The sequence below is a fragment of the Nanorana parkeri genome, unplaced genomic scaffold (assembly GCF_000935625.1).
Source record: "Nanorana parkeri isolate BGI_ZX_2015 unplaced genomic scaffold, ASM93562v1 scaffold1434, whole genome shotgun sequence".
Lineage (NCBI taxonomy): Eukaryota > Metazoa > Chordata > Amphibia > Anura > Dicroglossidae > Nanorana > Nanorana parkeri.
Genome location: NW_017307702.1, coordinates 300,638 through 328,121, shown reverse-complemented (window position 1 = coordinate 328,121; position 27,484 = coordinate 300,638). Strand labels below are relative to the sequence as shown.

Below are 27,484 nucleotides of genomic sequence, written 5' to 3'. Positions count from 1 at the left end.
GTGTTCGCTCACTTCCGCATCTATTGAGCCGACGTGTGACAGTTTTATTGTCACACTTCGGCTCGAACTATGAGGATGAGTGATTTTCACTTACCTCATAGTTCTCCTTTAATATAATAAAAACAAAGAACAATTATTGTAAACAGAATTGTTTTAATGAATCCTTGCTGTGGGACTACCCCTGCACTGCAAAGGTTAACTGCTTTTTTCTAGGGGTTGGAGCAAAGAAGAAATACTCACCTGATCCTCGATCCCACCTGGCTGCTAGACCAATCCCTACAACCTCTTCTGCCCCGGGATACAGATCTATTAGACATGAAGACATTGAGAAACAGACCACAGCCAGAGTGGAGGGGGAGAGAGGTGAGTGGTCAATGCTGCAGGACCGAGGATCGGGAGAGTATCTCTTCTTTATTCTGTATCCTAGAGAAAAGCAAGCAATAATCCCTTGTAATGTGAGGGCAGCCCACCGCAAGGCTTAAATAGCTGGAATTCTTCTTTAATTGTGCAAAGAGTGCAAGGAAAATAAAAACAACTTTGCAAGGGTTAACTAATTAACATCCTGGATTTGTTCTTTAAATAAAAATGCCTCTATACTTAGTTTGCAGTTGCACACGTTTGCAAATATATGAGGAAGCCACACTGCCTTGTCAAGGCTCCTCTGATAAATGTTCAGAACTGAGGGTGGATATACCTGAAGGTAGCCCATTCCTCCCTAAAGGTGCATGGACACACCTGAAGCCCAACACAAAAACAAAGGTTTTAGTTGCACACATTTGGAAATATACTTGAAAAACAAACTGCTTCATTAAGTTCCTCTGTGTAGTGTGATCCCTAAATCTAACCTGAGTACCTCTATCTTGGATTATAGATATATCAAAGAATACATTAAGGGCAGATATGTCTGAAGGTAGCCCATTCATCCTGTGGCTTTCACATACTGTCTTTTCCACAGGCAGTGTGGCTTCCTTGTATATTTGCAAATGTGTGCAATCAGTTTTAATGCAAATTGTTGGACAGTGAATTTTTTTTTTTTTTTACTAACTGCTGTGTGCTGGGGAATTTTGTTGTATTGTTTGTTTTGCAAAAAGTGCTTTCTATTTGCATCTTACTTGTAAAATCTAAATTGACTGGAGCTTTTGCTAATTTTGTTTCCAAGTCCCACAAATACTTATTGAGCCTGCCAGTGAAGTCCCCCTAATGTAGCTTCCTGTGAATGTGTGACATCAGGGCTGTACTGTTCTTGAATTCAGAGCAAAGCTACCACTCTCATGTAAGCTGTGCCTGCTTGCACTACTTGGAGAAATGTTGCTGGAGGAGTGGCTACCAGCATGTTAACTGCTGATTCACTAGCCTGTAGCTCGGTAATCATCAGCTAGCCAGACCTAACCCCTCCCACTGCTTTCAAAAATGACAGCCACGCCTGTGTTGCTGAATCCCTCCCGCTGTGAGCTGTAGTGCCTGGGAGGGGGAACATGTGAGACACAAAAAAGGGAGGATTTGCCTGAGTCAGGGAGGGTGAAGGAAGTTTTGAATTTACTTTATAAGATTTGTGCATCACAGAGTAACTGGATTTAGTGCTTGTTTAGACCGCTGAACAGGAGCCATTACTTTAACCTGAGAAGTGAATTGATAAGTAAATAAGTTAATTAATAAATATATTAACAAATAAATGTTTTAAATGCATGTGAAATCTGAACAGGTTAACACGGAGATCTTAAAAATGATTGCTCTTTTCATTCATTTTTTTATTCTCTACATCCTAGCAACATTTCAGGTCTGCAGCTCTGGCTTGAGAAAGAGTTGGGTTGGACACAAAAGGTTGTTGTGATGTAATGAGATATGGTGTAAAAAGATTTTTGTTTTAGAGATAACACACTGAAAGAAACATGCAGTTTTATTTTTTCAATTTTATTTTATTCTAATTTCTTTTCACACATGTAAGCATATTGAACACACATTATATAATATTTGATGTATGAATACAAATGTTTCAAATGTACCCCTTGTAGCCAGCAGGTGGTGTGTTCGTGGCTGCTGAGAATTTCTGCAAAGATTTACTTTTGTGCTGTGAAAAGACTATTGCATGCTTTTCAAAACTATTTATGACACACAATGCTAACTAAGTAAAAGGGGGGACACACTTTTTTCCTCTAGTTAGCTCATATAGATGCATATAGATTTATAGGTATACAGAGGCAAAACAGGGAAAAGTGCTGCTGGGTATTCATATGAGTAAGTTCAGCATACTCTGCAACTTAAAGTGACACTAAACTCAGGAATTAAATCTTAAAAATACATTCAAGTACCCTAACTATTAACAAAAATGTATCTTATTTGTGTATCACTCCTCAAATAATCTCTGCATTTTTGCTGACACTGTCCTTCCTTCTGGAGGGTGGCTACTTTTGTTCCCCATGGTCCTCCCCATGGTCCCTGTGTGTGTTGTAAAGTAGCCACCACTCCAAGCTCACTCCCTTGATGAACTACAATCTCAATTCAAAAAAATCAATGAATACAGGGTGCTGTCATAGAAGCACCCTGTATTAATTGATTTTTATCAAAGTAATGAACATGGTACAAAAGTTCAGTTCATAGAATTGCAAACAACCAAATGTTAAGGAGACTAAAATTGACTAATAACTATTATGTTCTCCCTTTATTGCTATACAAGCTCACACTTAAAACAAAGTAGTCTAATTTTGTATGTCATCTTTTTTTATGCATTTTAAATAAATCCCTTAGACAGCCATAAATTATAGAGAGTTTGTTTTGCCAAAGTACTACTATTACTTACATATTAGTTTCACAAACAAGCTAGCTAAACACAAACATAATAAAAAATAAAATAAAAAAAGAATAAAGTATTGAAAGCCTAAAATAGTCTGCTGATAAATATGAGATGTAAAGTAAATGGGAGTGCGACCATTGTTTTAGTTCTAAAGATCTTACTTTAATCCTGTTGCTTGCTGCTTTTATAATAACATTTGTTCACTCATGTGTTTAACGTGTGCTGCAGATGAGTTTCTTATTTGTAATGCTTCAAAAACTTTAATAAAGAAATATTATTAAAATAAAATTAGATGTAAACATTAACTAAAGATCAAAAGGTAGCGTGTACTACTTATCACAAACAGAAGCAGAGACACCGGCACTCCAGATTTAGTAGGCAAAAGGGGTCCCCTTCATCAGACTCAAAATGACAATGACGTGTCATTCTGAGCCTGATGAAGAGGACCCCTTGAGGCCCCGAAAGCGCTTGCAATTTGAATGGCAATTTGACATTAAAACAAACTTTGCTGAATCACTTTGATTGGTGTGCTGGTGACATCTTTGCTATTTGTCTGGTATTCACTGCGCCATCCATGGTCACTACAAGCACCCACTTGTACACACGGGACATATACTGATCTGGTAAGGAGTGCAACAAGATACATCCTCTTCTCGTATAGATTGTGATAGTCAAACGCACCTTCTACTAATTGCAAATGATTTCAAGATTTGATAAATCGCTTATGACATTAAGTTTATGGTAGACCACGAAGGCATGACCTGACCAAGCTTAGGCACTACTGTTGCCTGGCATGCAAATAAAACACAGATGCTGAACTTGGCTAAGCACTCATGTATAGCTTTTGAAAGAAAAATGGGGAAAAGAGAGGGGTGTGCAGCAGATGCTGCTGGGTCCATTTCTCTTAGGGGGAAACAAAAAAGGTCGGCATAGACATCTGTATGACCCCATGGTCAGGTAATTGTCACCTGATGCTGCTGTTTTTGGCTTGGTCAGGCTACTGTCATCTCAGAACTTTATATAAGATGCCCTTTCTTGGCTTACTTCTCAGAGGTCTCCTTTATTTTGAAATGTGTCTTCTTTATCATGCCATTAGAATAAATGTCTTTAGAGCGAACTATATTGCAAGTCAAGAATATAAGATGCATGCATGTAATTTAACATAAACAGTGAAGAAAAGAGCAGTGGTACAGAGACAGTCCAAGCCTAACTCTTCTCAGAGCAGTGGTAAGTCTGATACATGGAGAGTGTAGCATAACTGTAAAGTGCAATCCAATTTGACAAGATTGAAGAATATCCATACAGCACTCACCTTTGTTGGAGGCTGGAGGCTGTTTGTTAGGATGATAAGAAAACAAGTGACACACAACATATTTCCCCTAAGTGTCATATCACTCTAGTTGTGTGCATGGAAAGAACATTGGTGAAGGACCTTGGCCTTCCATCCAGAAGGCTCAGCTAAGAAGGATGGAATTTTTTACTTGCCAGTTTCACCAAAGTGAGATATTTGGGCTAATTTATTAAAGAAGCTGAGAATTTTCATGCAGGAAATTGTTTAAATATTCACTTCAACTAGCCAATCATATGGAAAGCAAATTTCTGTTAACTTTAAATTATGAGCAGATAAAGTAAGTAAATGGCTTTGCTCATAATTAGATCATTAAAGTGAATATTCAAACAATTTAATGTTTTAAGATTCTCAATGCCTTTAGTAAATCTGCCTACATATTTCAAATAGGAACTACAAATAGGAAGCATAACATAATTATATATTTGTTATTTCTACTCAAAAACTAACTTGCAAGGGTTTTGGTCCCTATAGTGGATAACATTTACAATTATTCAATATGCAGGGTCAATCAAAGGAATTAAACGTAAACCATTTCAGACGTCCTTATCATATTGCAGTTTGTGACATAATTTGTTTTCGCAGCCCACCAAAATGTTACTGTGGTAGTATAAGGTTTCTCTAAATGCAAATGAGGGGACATTTTATTATTTTAAATACCTCAAATCATTATCTGTCATTGTAACAATTATGTTATAAAATGGAACTAGTAGCACTGAGCTCTCCCTATGTGGGCAATGGCACCTAGTACAGTGTTCACACCTTATACGTAATGGACCAAATAGCAACCAATGAAACAGCAAACGTGATTATTGCAAAGAGATAAGCACGGAAGATAAACATATCTAGTATGTAAGCAACTTGCAGCCATTCTTTTGTGATAGTTTCATCATTATTTCTTACATGCTCCCTGATGGTTACAATTTCTTTTAGAATCTTGGATAAGAGACCATCATTTTCTGCGACTGGCAAGACTGCATTAGTGGGCATTGGGCTTTCTCTTGGATGGACAACGTTGAAATTTCCTATTTCACCTGTGGGGAAGTGACAGTTTATTAGTTGTTCAGAAATCATTAAAAAAATTCAGAGCGGTTCTATATTGCTACATTGAAAAAATATATGTAATAATTCAGTTTAATTAAAGCAGATCCTGCATTAAAATGCAAACCCATTTATTCATAATAACTTCCACCCACAGCAAAAGTGCTACATGGTACAGGGGGGAAAAAAAATCCCACTTTAGGACTAAATTAAATAATATACTCACTTTATACCCTGGTTTATGCCCACATTGAAACTCCCAAATGTTGTATTGGCGTGTCAGTACTATGGGTTAGAAAATAAAACAGGCACCAGTATCTAGATGTGTCCACACATGGATCCACACAAACTATAATGGCCATGTGGGTCCACATAAAAGCTTTAACCACCTTTGTAGGCTAAAATCTGGTGTAGAGGCTTGGTCAAAAGTCAAGGCCTGGGCCTAGGATGCAAGGAGCACCACAGGGACAAAGATTCATAAGATATAACTGCTTTGAAAAGTATTTTCTGAAACCTACCAGTACCATCTGTCTCCATGCCCTGAGGTTTATGAGGGGGATTTTTCCGGAGTTCTTCAAACATTTTGTTTTGGATACCCAGAACAGAAATTAATTTCTCCAGAACCAAACGTTTAAGCCATTTGGGAACTTCTGCATGAACATTGTGCTGGTGGACCATCCGCACTATAAAGATGCTCTCTATTAAACTGGCCATAAGAAATCCCATGCACATTAAGTAGTAGATACCTAACAAAATGAGATAACAAAACCTTTTTTATTTACAATTGCTAACTGGTATACATTTATTATACCATATTATAACTGTAACTATGCTTTTATGATATTTGGGAAATGGCCACTTACAGGTGAAACTCGAATAATTAGAATATCGTGCAAAGTTCATTTATTTCACTAATGCAACTTAAAAGGTGAAACTAATATATGAGATAGACTCATTACATGCAAAGCAAGATAATTCAAGCCGTGATTTGTCATAATTGTGATGATTATGGCTTACAGCTCATGAAAACCCCAAGAACCCCAAATCCACAACCTGAAAAAAGTAGATTATTTCATGCAATCAATAAAACAAGGATTGTACATAGAACAATATCGGACCTCTGAAAAGTACAAGCATGCATATGTACTCAGTACTTGGTTTGGGCCCCTTTTGCAGCACTTACTGCAATTACTTTTGCACGAGATTCTAATTATTCGAGTTTCACCTGTATAGTTAGAAGTCCATGTGACAGAGTGACAATCATAACTGGTCACCAGCCTATAACTGGCTGGAACAAAGATCTTCATGGCAGGATCACTGGGTATTACTTTAATAAAAGATTCAGATTTAAAAATATTAAAAATTAGGACCAGACCTAGACACTCATAGGTCTGGGCGTAAAGTGGTAAGATACTGGCACTTTTATAATACAGATTAATTCATTACTGTTATCCAAAATTAGGCTTTTATTTAATTTAAGTGATCCGGTTTACACCTTTGTAGCGTTATTTTAAATACTACTGCTAGCAACTAATAATACTAATAATAATTGTTAGCAATAGTAATTGCTGCAAACGTAATACAACCACTATTACTGATATTATCATCAATAACGCACAAGCCTATTGAACTAAATTGAATATTAGATGTTTTAGATTTTTTATTAGAAATTTAGCTTTGTGTATATTGTTCAATAGGAATATATTGCAAAAGCTGAAGATGGTGAGGAAAAGAAGTCTTACATGAGAGCTGGGCTCCCAGGTATGATTTGGTGAGGGGACCCCACGCTGTTTTTTGTTTGTTTTTGTTTTTTGTTTACAGTAACATTTTTCATTCTGTTTGCTACCTCTAAAGTACCGAACAGAATGACCGAGCTGCATGCTGTAGCCGAGCATTCAGCAATTCACTGTCTGCTGTTCAGCCCCTTTAAGAATATAGGTGAACAGCAGGAAATTAACAGCCGAACATTCACGTCAGCAAATCCAGATGTTGCATTGGCTGAGGCGAATGGGCTCTTCCCTTCGGTTCAGCAGTTTGGCTGCGGCTGTTCGGCAGAACCGAAGAGAGGCGAAACGAGCCATATGCAGCCAAGAATAGCTGTACAGGCTCACTTCACTTCAGTCTGTTACTGATTTGGCAGATTAGTGAATAACTCCCTTACTTATATCATCAACATCATCATCAAAATACTGATATATTTTGCAATTTATTACAAATTACTGGTCCATACATTTGATACTGATAGGAGGCTTAAAGGAAACCTGTAGAAAGAGCAACATGGATAATGCAAATAGGCGGTTTACTTTGCAATTAAGTTTTCCCTTAGCTTAGTGAATGTGGTGAAGATTAACTTTACAAAGAGTGCAAGAAAAATAAAAAAAACTGTATTTTTGATTGCACATGATTTAAAGGAGAACTATGAGGTGAGTGAAAATCATTCATTATCATAGTTCAAGCCGACGTGCGACAATGAAACTTTCACACCTCGGCTTTTTTTTCCGCCCTCACCCTGCAGCGCCCTCAGGCGGCCGCCTGACTTGCCTTGCAGTAGCGCTGGGCCTGCCTCCCATGACCCTTAGGAGAACTATTGGGAAAAACACTTACCCCATAGTTCTCCTTTCATGATGGAAGTCAGCTGAGCTTCACCTCATTCACTAAGCTAATGAAAAATTATCCTGCAAAGTGATTGGCCCATTTGCCTTTCATAAATCAACCCCTAAAAATTCAGACACCTTTAGAATCACTAATAGTGCAAGACTCTGAGTTCATAAAGTGAGTTTTGAGTAGCAGAATGGAATGTCCTACCTATTAACGGAGTTCCAGTTGCAGGTAATGTATCAGCAACAATGATGAGAAAGACAGAGTAACCAAGAATAAGTGTGATCTTAAATGATATCCTTTCGCCACTCTCTGGTGGGAGGTAGAATCCAGCAACATTTATCACCATGAGAAATATACTGGGCATAATTAGACTAATGGTATAAAAGAGAGGTCTTCTTCTGATAACTAGCTGTTATTACACAAAAAGGAAAATATTACAGGTCAAGCATACAGTATAAAAGTAATGCCTTCTACCAACGTAAAATACAGACATACATGATTTTACAGTTGACTATAGCATGTGGATTAGGTTAATACATTTAAATGATCACAACTAGCATAAACCTTAGGTCTGTGCACAACGTTGTAAGATGCCGACACTTTTATAATACAAATTAAGTCATGCCTGTTATCCAAAATCTAACTTCTGGGAAAGGTTAAACTAATTCAAAGCTGTATCATCTTTGGTACAGACACTTTTTTTATATCTTGCTGTATATGTAAATCCCTGAAGATGTATATATCATACATTTGGAGACCAATATGACCACAATGCCTTATCAGTTTATATTTAGCTAAACTCAAACCCTATGTCAAAGCTGCTATAAAGGAAACAAACCAGCAAGATTGCAAGTCTGATTGTTACTCAATAAAAGGATTTATCTATAAGGGGATACAATTTAATTTTAATTTTTTTAAAATTATTTCACCTCTACCTCTATATACAAGTCAGTAGCTACTGAATCCTTCTAGCAACCCAGTGCTTTTTGTTCTCAGTAGAGAACAGAATAGTATCAAAATAGAGTAAGACCCTTTTCATTGGGTGTAGGCTCGGTCATATCCAGCGCTGTTCCTGCAGACCCACAGGACCAGTGCTGGGTATTTTAGGCACCACCTTTAAACACCAACATGGCATTCTGAGTTACCATCATCTTTCACATTAGTGTTGCGCCATAAAGATGATGCAAGCCATATTGGAGCTTATTAGCAACGTATCTGCTTTATTTGTTTTCCTTGTCTCTAGTGAACTTGTAACAGGATCTACATAGGAGTAAAAACCTAGAAGGGATTCTTACCCATATTAACTCTATGCAAAAATAAGATTTTTTTTTTGGCTGGACCGTAATATAACTTTTCTATTTTTGCACCCCAGTTGCTAGCATCCAATCAACTAATACGGCTTTGCGGGTCACACAGAGTGATTGTTTGCTAGGACACTGGTCTTCCCAGTTTTGGTTCGCTTAGGCTTGAGCCCTAAATCCATTTGAACCAAACCCTGACCAGTTCACTCATCATTACTGCACACACCTAAGCTGGACTTCAAGAAGCCATGCAATAAAACTGCTGCTGGAGCACATAAACATTCACAAGGGGTTCATAAAAAGAGTCCACGAGATCTGCTCAGTACAGTAAGGGAAAACATGTACAGGGCAGGAAACATGAAAACTGAATCTCACTGTTATACTTAGAGTGATCTACTAAACTAATGATTCTTTTAGCAAAGTTTAGTTCTACTTTTATTTGTGATGCAAAATCTCCCTGGGCCTTTACTTTGAGGCTTTACGCCACAGCATGCCTTGAATCTTGAAGGAGATCAATTATAGTTAAAGGAGTATGAGGTTCTGGGAATAAAAAGTAAACCCGACTTGAGACCAATAAAAGCAGAAGACAGTTTACAATTATTTTGACAGTTTAAAAAAAATAGTTAAAGCAGACCTTTACCCATATCTAACAAACACACCTGACTATTACTTCCTGGATTTCAGGCACAGGTGAGCAGACATGTGACTAGGACCTGTGATCATGCACATCATCTCAGGGGAGGAAAATGCCTTTTCATGAGATCTCCTGAGATTGCAGATGAGATTTCCTAGCAATGCTCTGCTGATGACAAGGCAATCCCACTGTGCATAGCTTTCCCAAATTGAAGTAATTTTGCCCTTTCAAAGCAGGAAGTGAATGCTCTGCAAGTGTAAGTATTTCAAAATCACAGCATTTTACACATGGCATGTCTATGTTATTATTAATCAGCATACAAAGAGTAATGCATTGATAGAATTTGATTTTTGAGTGTAAAGGTCCGCTTTAAAGGAGATAGGGTTGGTGATTTAATTAATTTCCATGCTTTATAAATAGTCCCCATAGTGCAAATAATAGTTAAAATGAATTCAAACTTACAGTATACTCTCCAATGTTTTTTTCATAATCCTTGAGAAGTCTATATTTATAGAAAACATTGATAAGATCCCATTCTCCGTCATTCAAGTAATTGTTCTTGAATTGATTCAGCCTGTGGTTTTTTTCCACAAAAGACACATTTACATCTTTATCTAAAGATAAGCAAGGCAGCATTTAAGGGAGCATATAATTTCTGGCACTATTACACCTAAACCATATAGTATACAGTATTTAAAGTGGACCTGAACTAAAAAAGTTAAGTTTTACTCTTTTTCAGGGAACACACAAAGAAGTTAATTGTGCCTTAGAAGTTCAATGAAAAATGTACCCTTTCTCTTGAATTCCTCTAATACAGCAGTTCACTTCCTGTGCCTAAAGCCTCAGAGCTATATATCGGCGATGTAATGTAATTTGTCTATAGCAATGCTGCCTCTGATGGCTAGTCTTGTGAAGTTTTGAGTGAGATTTGGTGTTGTCACTATTGTACTGTTCACTGTTCTATTTGCTGGAGGGGAAGCTGTGCCTCAGGACCTGCAGTGCAAGAATCTCCATACTTCTGCTTCATCCATTGTGAGTCTGTGCTTTGTTCACCTTTCCTGCTGCTGCTTGATTATTTCTCCATCAGTTATAAGATGCAGATGACCACATCTCCCATTTGTGATAGCAACTGAAAGTGAGGTAAAATCTCCCCAGTGGGGTCAGTGACAGATACACAAACCTCGAAGCAAGCCGATGTACGGCTGATTTCAGCCGTACCAGCCTGAAGTGAATAGCCGAACGGTGTTCGGCTCACTTCACTTCTGATCGGTCATTCACTCGGCTGCCCTCGGCAGCTTTGTGAATAGACCCCTAAATGTTTTAACTCTTCCTAACTGAAACCAAAACTATACAAAAACAAACTTCGGTTGGAGTTAGGCCTCAAATGTTAACAGGATAAGCATTAAGGGATCAATCTAGGCACTTGGCTAACTGTTCAAGAAGAACTTAAAGGAAACCTGTCACACAACACAAAGGCATCCATTGCTTGCTTCTCCTTCTTCTTAATTCATGTTGCTTGGCTATTATGCTGACCTTTTTGCCTTTATATTTTGAGTCACAGTACAGAAACAACTGTGTAAATAAGGACTTCTGACTTTTATCTGACTTTCCTGATCAGCAAACTTATGGCAGGTCCATGACTCACAAGTATAAAATCCAAAGGGTCAGCATAACAGTCATGCAAAGAACATTTATATATAAATACAATGGATATAAAATGTCTACACACTCCTGTAAAAATGCCAGGTTATTGAGATTTAAAACAGTCAGACTAAGAAAAAATCAGCACAAAATATTTTCCACATTGAATGTGACATATCCTCTGTACAATGCAATGAAAAACAAACTGACATTGTTTAGTTGGGGAAAAAAACTAAAATCCACATAACATATTATAGATCCAGAATTATCTAGTATGTAAATTCAAAGATTATTATAAAGCTAGCTTAGACATGCTTATAGGCTTGTATTATACTGTACTGCTTATTTAGAATGCAACATTAATCATTACATTATTATTATTATTGTTATTATTATTAGTATTATTATTATTACTACATACTACATACTTGTGTGAAGCCAGCTGGTTAAGGAAATGGAGCACCGTTGTATATCGAATGGGAAATAGTGTGTATTGAGGCTGCAGGCAGTTGCTACAACAAGGGGTCTGTTGTTATTTATTCTTCCTTGGTAATCAACATACACATATGGAGTATCTAAAGACAATGTTGTGTCCACACTGAAAAGAAAAGAATACACTTTCATTAAATGAACTCTGACAATCACTACATCAATAGGTAAAATGCCTGAAAAGCAAATCAAAATTTTGCATATATGCAGCGTTGAACTGGCCCACTTGAGTCCTGGAGAATCCCCTGGTGGACCCCAAGTATGGGGTCTATTCACGAAGCTGCCGAAGGGACTAGTAGAACCGAAGGGGTGCTCTACGGGCTATTCACAATAGCCCGTACAGCTCCCGAACGTGGCCTAGCGGCTCAGTCGAGCCAAACGCATATGCATCGGCTCGGCTGAGTCGCGACTTCGGGTCGGCCGAACATGCTGAGCATGGGAAACTATATGATCGCTTGCAAAGTCCAGGAGTATAAAATAGTTTCCCAGTGGTACAGAGTACCAACCTTGTTGCATTCCATGCTCCCGCAGGTTTCACCTCTCTGTTGGAGATGTCAGTTGGCCCTTGGCACAATGTTTCATATTTTTCTGGGCCTGCACGAAACTGCGTCCCTTTTGGGAGGAAGTCTTGGGGATTGTTGAGAAACTGACCATGGCAGACTTGAAGGAGGAGAACGCAGCAGTATATTTGTTTCACCTCATGAATACCTCCACCCACAAACATAAGTCCTCCCTAACTGCCCATTTGTTGAATGCTCCCCAGGTCTGTATTCCACTGCTGTTGAAACAGGCCAGTCCTCCATCCCTGTGGATGAGAATAAGGGAGGAAAAGAAAAATAAGGTATGCACATAATAAAAAGCCTGCAATTATCTATAAGTATCTGTTTGTAGATTTCCATTAGTAATCATTTCTAAAGATTACCTTTTTATCATGTTAAAGATAAGTGTGAAGCTCCTCTTTAAGTGATTAAGATGCAGCTTAAACTACAAGCTTTCTGCAAAGGTAGTGCACTATTAGCGTACTTAGGCTTTTATGTACCTCCTCCGTTACATTCAGTGCTAGTTTTACTTATCAACCCCACTTAATTTGAGATCTTTACTGTGCAACCTTTACAAAATTCTGCACCTGCACATGTATCCTCTTACTTCATGTGTCTGACAAGCTGATAGATGGGCTCTCAATTAAAGTTATTGGATTGGATAACACTTTTTAGAATTCTGATGAACTCAGTGAGAGACTGTGTATGCCACCCAGTAGAAGACCACGCAGTAACAATCTCAGAGTAACAAGGCTATAGGTAAATATAAACTGAAGGTAGGGAGAGAAGGAGGTGCATGTTATGTTCCTGTATGTGTAATAGCTGTAAACTGTGTCCTGCCCTAAATGAAAGCCTGTATCCACAATAATATTGGGCTCTTGAGTACAGTTCCCACAAAGGATGCATGCATTCCGCATTGGTTGAACTTTTGTTCTAGTATTAACATAGGCATACCTAGAAACTTACCGGAATCAAGCCGGCAATGCCAGCTTTTCAGTCAGGTTCTTGGCTCAATGCCAGCTTTGTCAAATCTCAGACCTGTCAGACATCGTTTGCAAACATGTCATCATCACTTGACGCTTATGGGAATGGACAGTCAGAGAAGGGCCATGTAAGTCACAAGACATGCCCCGCTCTGGTCACTTAGCTTACACATGGCACTGGTGGCACTGACATAGCATGCCCTCTTTACAGTAAAATACAATTTCTCCAGTCATCCGCTGAGTCACAGAAGCCATCAGCAGTGTGTTTGGGTCTCCCCCTTCCAGAGCAGCCACTGATGGACTGCTCATGTATAGTGTAAGTAGATAATTGGTGCTGGCTCCTTGGTTGTGGGCATAATTGGGGAGCAAGTGTGTTGAGGGGAGGGGGGAAGTAGTGTATCACTGTTTTAAGAGTGCTTGGACTGGAATCAGGCTGTGGATTTGATGACAACATGATTATATTTGAGATGCTGCTGATATCTAGCTCATGCTTTCCTCTTATGTTCTACCACTACTGGCAGTTATTTTGTTTTTGCACTCACTTACTTACTCTTGATCTCTGCATCCTGTGCATTACTTACTCCTGACTCCTGCACTCTACTATTAGCCTCACCCCCTACTGATTTCTCTATCCCACCCCCATTCTTAGGCCCACTAATTATAAATATGTTCCCAAATATTACCCTAGTTTCCTCTGGTTGCTTTGGTTCCTTGACAAAAATATGCTGGTAGGATAACTGGCTCTTGACTAACCTGGCTCTAGGTATAATATAACACTATGACTGAAGCTTAAGATTATAGGCTTCTGTTTGGCCAGAGGCTGATGTGAAATGTTTTTTTGTGATTTCGTATTACTTACAACTCCACGATCATTATATCTGGGATCCAGATGAGTTCTCTAGGAATGGAAATTTGAGTGACTTTGTCAAATTTTGTTGGATCCCAGGTGAGAAATTCATCAACCCAGGACTAAAAAAAACCAGATAGATATATTAGCATGAAAACATAATAAATGAAAAAGCATAGCATACCAAAGAAGAAAATGACATAGCCAGTAAACCAGGTATTTTACCTGTAGAAGCCAGAGGTAACTTCTCAACACTTGGCTTTTTTCCTCCTGGTAATAAAAGAAAGAACATGTATTTCTTGTAAAAATGGTATGCATGTACACTACAATGCACATTTTTAAATTACAATTTTATTTTTTGATATTGACAAATACTTTCTTTAAAAAAAATATGCAATTCTATTAAAATAAGTACCATATATCTTTGTAAAAGTCAGCATGCGTTTTACTCATCTTTGGGAATAAATAGGGGATCTGGCAACTCGTACCTTGCAGCTCTTTTTATGTGCCGAGGCAGCCACAGGCTATGGCATAGCCATTGTTTCTTTAGATTTTCCATGTACCGTTTGAGCTGTTGTTTTTGTGATCCACTCTATTTACCATATACAATTACTCTTATGCTGAACCCTCCTGACCATAAAGCTGATTATACAAACTTTTTTTCTTCTCTTGCTATGTACAACACAATTGCTGAATGCTTATTGTTATGACTGTCTCCTGAAAAGCAACAGCTACAGCACAGAATGGATCTCTCTAGTGGATCTGTTAGCTTCCTATAAATGGTTTTTCGGGGTCAGGAAGACACAGATAGTAATAATAACCAGACAGGGGGTCATAGCCTTCCCCATGTTTGTTTGTTGCCGCCTGTGTCCCCATTGAAGAGGTCACCTATCTCTTTCTGCTCAAAGACTCTCCAATGGGAACAAACTCTGCAAAAGCAAATCTGACGGGTGTTCTATCTTTTTTTCACCCTATTCAAAACTATGTAAACAGTTTTGACTGGGGTAGGGAACTTTAAAGTAGATGTAACCCCTAACTGGATGACATTTAGTTTGCTCAGTGCACTGTGTATCATACATGATTGTCATGTTTTTTTCTGTTTCTTTATCTTCTTCTCAGTGCTGCTGTGGTATCGCTGCTGTTCACCTCCAACTTTTCTTAGCCACTTATTGTCTATATGCATTTGCTTTAGTGTTGGCTGAACATAATTTCTCTGGTCTGGCTTCCTGATAGAGACAATGGTGGACCATGGCTATGCAATGTGTGTTAGCACTGCATAGCACTGACTGCATTGCACTGCTTTTGCCTCTCCCAGGGGTGATATGTGACAGGGTGAGAATGCAGGAACACCATTGGGAGACAAGGACAGAGCACTGTGATCCCATTCATGGACAAGGAGCTTCATAGTAAATTCACCAGGTACCGTTTTAATGAAAGTTGCAGGTTTAACAACCTGTTTGTGTCTAGGTACTAAAAAAAGTTATACACACCCGAACCGCCCAACCAACTCCTGCTTCTCCGGTCACTGAAGCACATCTCCTCCTTTTCTGCACAGATGGAATTTTCCTCAGTGTCCTCAAGTCTTTACAGCGTAATGACACAAGGATTCTTAGATAACTGCAGAGGAGGGGGAGAGAGGCTCTAGGGACCCGGTCTAAGAACACGCATCTGGAATGATCAAGTGAGTATAACTTTTTTTTAGCACCTAGAAACAAACAAGCACTTAACATTTGCAGTGCAGGGTAGCCCCACTGCCAGGGTTAATAGAAATATCCCCTGGAGTTCTTCTTTAATATACTGTTCTCCCAAGACATATGATTCAAAGAGAATTGTGGGTCTTCTGAAGAGAGAGATAACAGCAGAAGCTATTCCCTTTCAGCACTCTGTCTGTAAATATTTTTTTTTAAATGGAATTTAATTTGTCTCAAGCATTATATATATATAGATAGATAGATAGATAGATATATCTATCTATCTATCTATATATATACTGTGTGTGTGTATATACAGTCATGGACAAAAATATTGGCACCCCTGCATTTCTGTCAGATAATGCACCACTTTGCGCAGAAAGTTGTTGCAATTACAAATGTTTAGGCATTCTCATGTTTATACAATGACCCAGAGCACACGTCAAAAAGCACCCATAAATGGTTTCAGACAAAGCACTGGAGAGTACTGGACTGGCCAGCAATGAGTCCAGATCTAAATCCCATAGTTATTTTTTCCAAGGGCTGTGCTATCAAATTTTAATTGAGGGTGCCAATAATTTTGTCCAATTCATTTTTGGAGTTTTGCGTGGAATGTGTCAGATTTGACTTTTTTTTTCTTCTCCACTTCTTTGTGTCATACCAATACAAACAAGAGAAATAAACATGAAAATGCCTAAACATTTGTAATTGCAACAATTGTCTGCGTAAAGTGGTACATTATCTGACAGAAATGCAGGAGTGCCAATATTTTTGGCCATGACTATATATAGATAGATAGATAGATAGATAGATAGATAGATAGATAGATAGATAGATAGATAGATAATGCATATTTATACACACACACACACACACACACACACACACACACACACACACACACACAAGCAGGGTAGGCATCAACATACTAAATAGAGAAATTGAGTCACTGCCTAGTTACTTGCTGGAATAAAGTAACATTACTAGGCACACAACGGGCGCTCTTCTGGAAGTATTATTCTATCTGGTTCACATTCATGCAATATGGAATGCCAGGTAGTCCAAGAGCAAGGAGGGATCCACACTCTGGAATACAACTACATTTATTAAAATCACCTCAGATAACATATAGCTTGTTAACAAACATACCTACAACTGTACTATTGACTGACTGACAAGCTCTTAAAAATAATGATATGGACAATATAAATCTCATGTTCATGACTCAATTTCTAATTTTTCGGCATTAAAAAAGCATACTTTTTGTGGCTGATATTCATAAAATAAAATTCAATCTCAACCTAGGAAAAGGTATATTACATTCAAAGTATCAAATGTTATTTAAATAAAAACATGCAAAGTGCCTATGATTTTAGAGGTCAGGAACCAATTATTCAATGTCAAGTCAAATAACTAATACAAACTGTGTACTTCAGTATGGTAATGAATACCCGTCAATGTACATACTTCTTAATATAGAAAATAAGAAAATAATGTCACCTCTTGGTCCATTTAGTATATCCTACCTACACTGAATAAAGGGAGTTGTGTTTTGCTAAACAAATCACTGAACGCTTTAAATGTATTGCTTGTTTTTATTCCTCATTTGAATAATGGCTTACATTAGGCCGATCTGTTCTTGTAGCTAGTGGCTGGGTTGTTTGAATGAGGTTTCTTGTATATTTAAATATTATATCTAGATGTTTTGTATGGACAGATATTTGGCTGTTCATTTGTTTTATTACAAATCCATTGTTAGTGTCTTTACCCCAAAGGATACGTTACACAAACACTAAACAAACACAATTAACTGTAGAGATTTACAAAGAAAAGACATGTTTTTTATGGACTGCCAAGTCACAGAATAGTTCTGATATTTAAAAAAAAAAACAGGATAAGGGAACAAGAATTAAAGTAAGGAAACTTACTATTCCCAAAATGGCAAAAACAATCAAATCAATGTTCACTACTGTAGTGTGTCTCCAGTCATAAACTGGCCTTATTCCTTTCTTGTATCCATCCATCAAGTGTTCTGAAAGTCTTATGAGTGCCGGCTTTATTAGGCCTGAGCCATTGTTTTTTTGAGCTGAGAAAAAAGTAAGAAAAATTAGAACTTGTTTTCCTAATATAAGATAATGGTATGAACATTATCTTGTATATATTAAAGAGACCCTACCACCACAAATTTGTAAATAAAGATCAGAACTACAAAGTACATTTTATTCAATATATTTGCATGTTTTTACGCATATGGAAAACTTCCTTTTTAGGTCCTTTCACCCTTCTGTTTAGTGGCAATATTAATACTTCTTGGAGTTGAAATATGACCTGCCATATCCCGCAGGTATTGTGCCCAGCGTTGGCTGTGCCGTAGCCACCACATAGCCTTGTGCTGTTTAGCACAGTGAGTGTTCTCATTGGGGAAGAGTTTATTAATTGTAAATAGGCTGTTTACTTTCTAAGGGAACTTTTACTTTGCAAGGGAATTTTCCTTAGTTAAAAGAATGAGATGAAGCACTTGCATCATCCAATCATGTGCTAGCAAAAATATTGTTATATAATTGCCCTTGCTTGTGATTGGATATTCTTTGCAAAGTGAGTTTTTACCACATTTACTAAGCTAAGGGAAAGTTCACATAAAAAGTGAACAGCCTATTTGCCTTTAGTGAATGATCCCCCTATGTCTCACATTGCACCTGTCTGCTAATACAATCTGTGTAATTTTTAGTTAATGAAAATAAATAGTCACTTAATTATACCAGGCTGCTGTAATCATGCATGTTAAAAAAAAAAAAGACATAATGGCTCATTTTCATCAATGTGGGAAACTGAAAATATATGCATAATTTACTTCTGGAAGCTCACATGTGGGCAACAATTGTAACCAGTTATATAAGTTATTTTCTTCACATTTAATAGTATGACCTAATAGCCACACTTATCTTAAAGTGAACCTGAAATCAAAAAGTGAGGTTTTCCTGTTTTATAGGGAACATGGAGAAATGTTAATGGTGCCTAGGCAGTGCCCTGAAAAATGTAGCTATTGTTATTTGTTGTTATATCTACAACTTATTGGTCACACTAATGTTCCACAAGCTCAATCAGAGCTAGATCAAAGAATAATTTCTGGGATTCCCTGAGATCCCAGCCTTTTTTCAAGGCCTCTTTCCGGGTAAAAAGATTGAGAAAGATTGGTGTAAATACTCAAAATGGACCTTGCACTAACACCTCCACCCCATCCCAAAGCACCCCACTAATGCTGTAAAAAAAATGTGAAGAGGAGATAAAAAACATACTTACCTTTCTCAGGTTATGCACTGGATAGGGTGATGTCAGGATCTATCCCGGTAGGAATTGCTAAGTATCCAAAATCTCACAATTTTTTTTAATAGCATTAATGTGGCATTTTTGAGTGGGGGTGGGAGGCTTGATGTATTAAGCAGGTCTTGCATTGTTAGCGCAGGGTCATCCTTAAGGAAGAATTCCAGGTAGGACAAAAGTTAACCCTTGCAGAGGGACTACCCTGGGGTTAACTGCTTGGGCCAGAGTAAAGAAGATACACTCAGCTGATCCTCAGTCCTATGGCATTGAGCGCACACCTCTCCTCCCCTCCACTTCGGCTGTGGTATGTTCTTTGGCATCCTCACATCTAATGCAGGTGAATGGACTGTATTAGACGTGTTGACGTTAGAGGGGCTTAGGCTGCCAGATACTGGGGGAGGAAGCCAGGCAAGATCAAGGATTGGGTAAGTATTTTTTTTTATATGAGCCCCTATAGAAAAATGAGCAGTTAACCATTGCAGTGAAGGGGTAGCCCCCCTGAAAGGGTTAACTTTTTACATTACTGGAGTTCCTCTTTAAAGTATAACGGTATGTTCAATAAATATAATATATTTGTATTTGTCCCTACAGGCTATGAAAAAATGGAAGTGAGATGGATTACCTTTACCTAAGATCAGGGGTTGGCAACTCTGGTCCCTCCAGCTGTGCTTTAACTACAAATCCCAACATGCCTCTGCTGCTGAGAGTCATGCCTGTCTTGCAATGCCTCATGGGACTTTTAGTTCCAAAACAGCTGGAGGGCCAGAGCTGCCCACCCCTGCCTAAGATAAATCATGTTTCCGGCAGCATGGCCTAGATCTATGTTTGCACCCTTACATTTGATGCAAGGGTGCTGCTTCCGAAATTAGATTTAGTGGAATGAGGAACCTATGTCCCAGGAGCAGAATTCGCACAGCTCAATGAGATGTACTAAGAGCCAGGAGACTGCAAACAGTAATGTTGCAAACAGGAATTATGTTAGTAATGCCCGTTTTACACGGGCCGCCCAACCGGGTCCGCATTCAGTTTTTCAGACTGACCCGATCGGATGCCCAATGTAAGTCTATGGGCAGCCATGTGTAAACGACAGGTGTCCATTTACACCAGCCAGGTCCAGGAAAAGCAAACATATCAGAGATCCGTTTTGCTGGACCTGATGTAAACAGACACATGTCTCTTTACATCCGATTCCACATTGACGCACATGGAGTCCGGAAGTTTCAGTTCTTTTCTCCATTGCAAGATGGATGAAAAAACTATACAGACACGGATGTCACAGCAGTGACATCCACTCCGTACTGCTCTGATCAGGAGAGGACCTGTCCACGGATCCTCTCCTGATCAGCCCGTGTGAAAAGTGTGCAATCATACTTAAAGTATGATTCTAGACCTAAGTCCTAGACCTAAGGCCCCATTAATACCTGAGCCTTTAGTAGCTCGAATGGCCTAATTACTACAACACGCAGCAGGAGGAATCACATTGTTTTAAATTGCCCATGTTCACACCTGAGTGTTCTGTTGCTCATATCAACACACCTGTAGCTCAAAAAAGTACATGAGCTTCTTTTGGAAGCATTATTGGGGCATTTTGGTCCCAATAGACTTCAGTGGGAGTGCCTGAGAAATGCACAAAAAAAGCACATAACATATTTATCAAGCTTTTTTTTTCTTGTTGAGTAACCAGCTTTGCATTGGCCAAAAATAAAATTAAACACTCAAACCTGAAACGGTTGTGAAAATGCCTGTACAAACACTCAAAAAAAGTGAAAGCCTGAGAAAACATCGAAAGATACTCAGCTCAAGTGTAAATGGGGTCTTACAGTGTATCTATAGCCATTTTTTAGTTTTAAATAGAGTGAGGAAGTATTAAAACCAATGTTAGGTCACAAGCTCTGTTCGGTTCAAATTCTAACTTTAGAACATGGAAAAAGTTTGAATCCGAACTCAATGCAAGTCCCAGGGACCAGAACTTTGAAAATCAATGGACCCCTTTTTGAAGGCTTATATTCAAGTTATTGGCCATAAAAAGTGTAAACGTTTAAAAAATACAGTTTTTAAAGGAGCAGTGATTTTAACACTGGTTAAAGTGAAACAATAAAAATGAAAAATTTCTTCAAATTTTGTGCCTGTGGGGTCCCCTTAAACTGCCTGTAAAGTGGCGCATCTGTAGGATGTATAGAACCTGCTGTAGCAAAAATTACATTTATAAAGAAATAAAATTACATTTAAAAAGAAACAAAAAGTGTGCAGTTTCCCCTCCCAAACAATGCCAGACCCTTTAGGTCTGGTAGGAATGTTAGGAGGGACGCCATTAAAAAATGGAGGGACCTTGACCAACCCCATCACCTCTCTACCCAACCTTACACAAATCCTCACACAATTTGCCTCCATATCCGGGCTCATAGTAAACGAATCAAAGTCCACTGCACTAAATATCTCCTTGATCCCCTCGATGGTATCAACACTGAAAGAACAATTCCCTTACCGCTGGTCCTCAGACTTGCTCCCTTACCTGGGCATTAATCTCACCTCTTCCTACCACACGCTGTATAAAGCTAATTACCCAGGGATGATCTCTAAATTAACGGCCCTCCTCACCAAATGGTCGCACTACCACCTCTCATGGCTTGGTAGGATTGCGGCAATAAAGATGTCCTTTCTGCCAAAGATACTATATCTATTCAGAGTGCTGCCAGTGGCGGCCCCAGCCTCAGTCCTGCCCACTCTACAATCCCACGTCTTCCGCCAAACGCCCCAGAATTCCCCGCCTGACACTTAGCCTTCCTAAAACCTCAGGAGGACTAGGTGTCCCTGACTTAATGAAATATTTCCAAGCAGCGCAAATAGAACAATTGACCAAATATCATGCTGAAACAGAAGTGCCTGGTTGGGTGACCCTGGAGGAATCATTCCTACCATCCACATCTGCTGCCAATCTCCTCTGGACTCCCCCCAAATGCAGGCCAACTATAACTAACCTCGTCACCTCCTCCTCACTGCGCTTGTGGGACTCTATTAACCGATCCACAGACCTGACCTCCCCCGCACCTGCCACTACTTCCGTTCCTCCGCAATCCTGACTTTCCACCAGCACATTCCAATTCCTCCCGCTTTATAGCATGGGTGGATAAAAGCCTCACACACTCCTGGAAGCTTCAAACGATGACGGGGGATGAAACCATTCCTATACCTGCAGGACCATTACGCTCTCCCTTCCAAGGAGGTTTTCCGCTACCTCCAGATCAAAAACTTCTTCCTTCACCACACACAGAGATGCTCGTCAACGGACACTTTGAGTCCGTTTGAAAAAATATGCAGAGATAACCCCCATACACCTGGCACCATCACAGCCATTTATTCAGCACTACTAACAAAAGCAAATGCACGCACACCCTCTTATATATCCCAGTAGGAACGAGACTTGGGATCTCCTCTTGATGACGTCATGTGGCAAAACTCCTGGCTGAACACAAAATCTAGCTCGAGATGCTCCAGCATGCTGGAGATAAATTATAAGGTTATGACACGTTGGTACTTAGTATCCACGAAGGTAGCCAAATATAACCCAGCTGCCTCACCACTCTGCTTCCGGGGCTGTCCAGAGCCGGGTACCTATTTCCACACACGGTGGCAGTGCCAGACAGTGTCCAGATTTTGGGATCGCATTTTCTCCTTACTCTCATCTCTACTACAAGCGACCATCGATAAGGACCCAAGGTTTGCGCTACTTAACTGCAAACCTGGGGGCCTCCCAAAGGCTGCCTTTAAGCTGTCCCTCCACATTTTAACATCAGCAAAACGGGAAATAGCGAAATCATGGCTGACTAATACATTGAGTGTCTCCAGCGTGAAGAAGCATGTTAACTGGATAATGTTGCATGAGAAGAAGACGGCCCAGCTTGAACTCACCATGCCCAAGTTTGAAAAGATATGGTCATGCTGGTCGGAGGCTCTTCCCCCCCCCCCCCATTCTGTCTGCACTCTCTTTCTTCCTTACCTCCCCTCAAAGCACATCTCTCGATGCATGGCGGCTCGCCTTAATGATGTGGCTTCCTTCGAGCACACATATGGGGATTAATTTGACCTCCTAAAAACAATGGACCACAACCTCCCAGGAGAATCCACACTCGCAACTATGACAATCCATCTCCTGTGTGTGCGTGGAGGTAACCACGTTTGACACATGTTGTACCCTTCTAGAGCCTGCTACAATCCTTCATATATGTTAAAGAAAAAAAACAAACAAAGAGTAATGAACAACTATGTACAATAGCATATAACTACTTACCTCATATTTGTATGATGTACATTCCTGTACTGCTGTTATTACCATGATCTCTAATAAAAATTCAGATGTGAATAAAAAAAAAAAAAAGGATCCACCGAAGTAATCCAGGGTCATTTGCGACGTCCAGCATTGTCCACGACAACGTCAACTCGCCAAAATAAAACAACAAAAATATACAAATTAAAAAACTACGCCCGCTGACCCGTCCGCACGCGATGGCATTCTGACAGATGTCGACAAAATATAAACAATTGGGCGGAGCTAGCGGTCACAGCTAGCTAGCTGCACCCAACTGTTAACAGTTGTACGGATTTTGAAAGGTGAGCCATGAATGGCCAAAGTCATCATGACTTTGCCCAATCATGGCTCTGACAAGTACTGTGCCCTTTTTGGGCAAAGTCTTGCACCTGACCAGTGGTCAGGTCCAAGGCTTTAGCGAATAAGGGCTCATACGGAGGGTGAAAAGCCAGCTGAACGCCCTGACAGTTCATGTGTTCGCTGAACACACGAACTGCCGATGTTCGACTCGAACTCTTGCTTGACCCGAACACCGAGCCCATCTCTAGTTAGCAGTATGTGACGCAGAGTCCTAGAGGCAGCCATCACAGCATTTACACAACTGGCTGTATATGACTGCAGTTCACTGCCGCCAGAGACGTTTGTTTCCCGGGGCCAGACCTCTCAAAGCGAGAACTGTCCCCAGGAAACGAGGACTAATGCTAACCTTAAGGTGGGGTGCACTCTCCTGAGCCCCCAATCTGATAGGGTGATTTCTGTGTTGGTTTATGAGTAACACGTTTGCTTAATAGGGTTTTTGTTTCATGCTTAATAGAGTTTTTGTCTTCAGCTGTGGATAACTGTGGGCATTGGGTTATGTTTATAAAGGTTTTTCTATGTATACAATGTTTTTCTCTATTGGATGAACTCAATGGACTTGTGCCTTTTTTCAACCTGACTACCTATGTAACTATATAACTGTAATCTGTGATTAAAATGAAAGGAGGCACATAGTTGCTACTTTGCCTAGGGTCCTAGATAGTCCTACTTCACCTCTAACAAGTACATTTTTTCTAGTGATCTGGGAATAACTTTTTTTTTTAATTTAACCTGTTTGTGATCCAGAAAAGGTATTCTCAAACATTCCACCAACACCTTCCCACTGTCTATTTCATACTAAAAGCTTGATATAAGGAAGCAGTATGAACAAGATTCTTATTGCCACCAATCAAACTCAAGCCCACCTTGGAGGTCTGACCTTTAGCCCTCGTTCACACCTGAATGTTTTGTAGCGCGTTCTACGCTCAACAAACGCTCTACAAAACGCTCAAAAATATAAATCCCATTGTATTCAATGGTCTCGTTCCCACCTTGGCGTATTTCCGCCCGTCCCTAACGTGCTACAAAATGGCCCACGCCTGAAAAGGTACATGTACTACTTTGGGCCGTTTTGTTGCGCGTTTCCATTGGGATACAGCCAAGTAGCCTTCGGAAACGCACGTTTGTCGCGCGACTTTTTTACCGCGAATCGCGGTTAAAAAACGCGCGACAGACGCACATATGCAATACGCCTAGGTGTGAACGAGACCTTAAGGAAGCTGTGAGAAGCTGTCTATATTCTGACTACATGGAAGAACAGAGAACCAAGATTGAAGTGCATGTCTGAGCAAAAATTAAAACACATCTCTCTAGTACTTACACATTTCTCTGTTTTGTGTCTTGTGTCTATAAATGCTGCTGATACAGAAAAATACCTGTTTATCCTACCAGAAATCTAATGAGCTTGTAACTTCCGGTGCACAGTGCCTGTTCGGCATTGAAACCTGCAGCAGTGTTATCAACCCTGACCAGTTCCCCTCTGTAGACTAACACGGTATATATACCAATGATAGTATTATTATACAGGAATTATATAGCGCCAACAGTTTGCGCAGCACTTTACAATATAAGGAAGACATTACAATCACAATACAATTCAAGAAAAGATGGTAAGGAGAGCCCTGCCCCATAGTACTCTAACAGTTGTGCTTTCAATCTCACAAACATCAGACCCACATTTCTCCAGGTCTGTAAATGCTTTCTAGTCACCAGTTCTCCAGGAAATTACCTGTAGCAACAGCAATTGGCCAGATTCCCCAGGTAATTACATGGAGAGCCTATGATCAGGAGACTGTAACACAAGCATGTATAGACCTTCAGAAATGCGGTTCTAACATATCAAGTGAAGAATACTGATGGATATTTGTGTATAATAGAATATGTGGCTGTTAAAGTACTATTACTGCTATCTAATAAAACTTCTCCCCCCGGCACTGGCAGTCTAAGGACCCATGATGTCATCACGTCTATACAGGTCTACGAGACGGGAAGACTTGAGGGACATGCCACAACAAGATTTACTTGATCTTTCTGTATATAAAGTGAATGTAAACGGGTGGAGTAGGGAAGATGTTAAACTCTATGTTATTTCTTTCTGCTTGCCTCCCACTGAAAATATTTCTCTTTTCCTCCTTTCCTGGAGATACAACAGGAAATGAGAGGAAATCTCTCCAAAGAGATAGGAGTCCCATCTTAGGCAGTTGCCACAGGAACAGGTGTCCCCATTGGAGAAGTTTCCCTCACCACTTGCTTTATTGACAACTCTAACATTTTGGATTTCCCATTACTTTCAATGGTCACCAGGACAAATAGAGGGTTATATTTCCCCAGCTAGGACACAGCAGTTACACGCAGATGCAGGAAAATTTCTGTCAGCAATTGGTGTAAGGATAAAAGATACAATATCAGTATATTTCATACACAGAGAAAAATATGAAAGAGCAAGCTAGTAAAATATGAAAGCAATGGCTTATATAATGGTAAACTATAACTCAAAATATTAGTTCACTAAAGTACAATGTACTTTAGCTTTAAAACAAACAATAGGTCGTTGCCCACAGGTCTATTGCAACATATTTTCTAGGTGTTTTTAGTAGTAGCATAGACCATACATTCTTATGTGAAAAGGTTTATATAAATAAGACAACTCACCAGTACACACAGTGAAGAGACAGCCAATAAATGCACAGTAGATAATCCAGGCAGGTACCAGTCTTGAGGTTCTTCTCATGATTCCAGTTTGAAAAAGTCTTGGCAAAAATAGGTATTTTTTTCTATTCTTGGATAGAATAGGATTCTTGGTAAAAGTAAAACTCGATTATGCCTCTGAGTTACGTGATACATTAAAGAAGTAATTAATCATCCACACACTTCACACTAATTCCAGTTAGTATCTACTAGCAGGTGTGGTGCTTTTCCACTATCCAGTGGCAATGATTTGGTATATAAGTTATCTATAGATATGATGTGTTTTCCTTTCCTAAGCTTCTTTTGCAGTGTTGCATTAGGTCTTCCTCTTTGCACATTAGCTACCCCGTTTTCTTACTCTGTATGCATTAGCTTTCCTAAATATAAACCTGTCCACCAGTAAACTCCTCTGTGTGAGGTCATCCTCAAATCTTAGAGAACAGACAAGGCCCCCTGGCTCCTCCCAGTTCCCTTTAGAATACGTTAATCCATAGTTAAGCTATACTGCAAAGTGACAGTCATAACATTTGTATTTTTATTTTTTTTGTTAATCTGTACAAAGGTTTTTCTTTTTAATTATGTTTATATGATCTATGTAGAGTAAAAAAGGAAACATTCTTACTGGAAACCCGGTTGAAAAGGGTGAGTACAGTAATGTCTGCTTTGAAATACAGTAGGTATTTACAAGCAAGTCAGAACTGTTTTAAATCCATATTACATTTTGTATACACCACTATAGTACATCCTTTACGTATGTATTTAGTGTACTATAGTTTATTTTATAGTTTTATTTCACTTATATCTGAAATTGTTGTTTTGATTTTTTTTCAACATATAAACCACAGGTGTGTACTGCAAAGTGAAGATCATAACAATTATATTTTTCAATTTTCAGATTTTTAATTT

At 39.2% G+C, this 27,484-nt stretch overlaps 1 protein-coding gene across 1 annotated transcript; it reads right to left on the bottom strand.

Moving 5' to 3' along the window:
• Positions 1-4,895: 4,895 nt before the first annotated feature.
• On the bottom strand, positions 4,896-20,399 carry LOC108798233 (5-hydroxytryptamine receptor 3A-like). Its single transcript, XM_018569966.1, has 9 exons — positions 20,330-20,399; positions 17,835-17,992; positions 14,441-14,485; positions 14,228-14,337; positions 11,786-11,955; positions 10,179-10,330; positions 7,986-8,190; positions 5,699-5,926; positions 4,896-5,173 (listed from the first exon to the last, which is right to left on the bottom strand). Exons 1-9 carry the CDS (start codon positions 20,397-20,399, stop codon positions 4,896-4,898), a joined length of 1,416 nt encoding a protein of 471 aa, XP_018425468.1.
• Between the last annotated feature and the right edge of the window lie 7,085 nt (positions 20,400-27,484).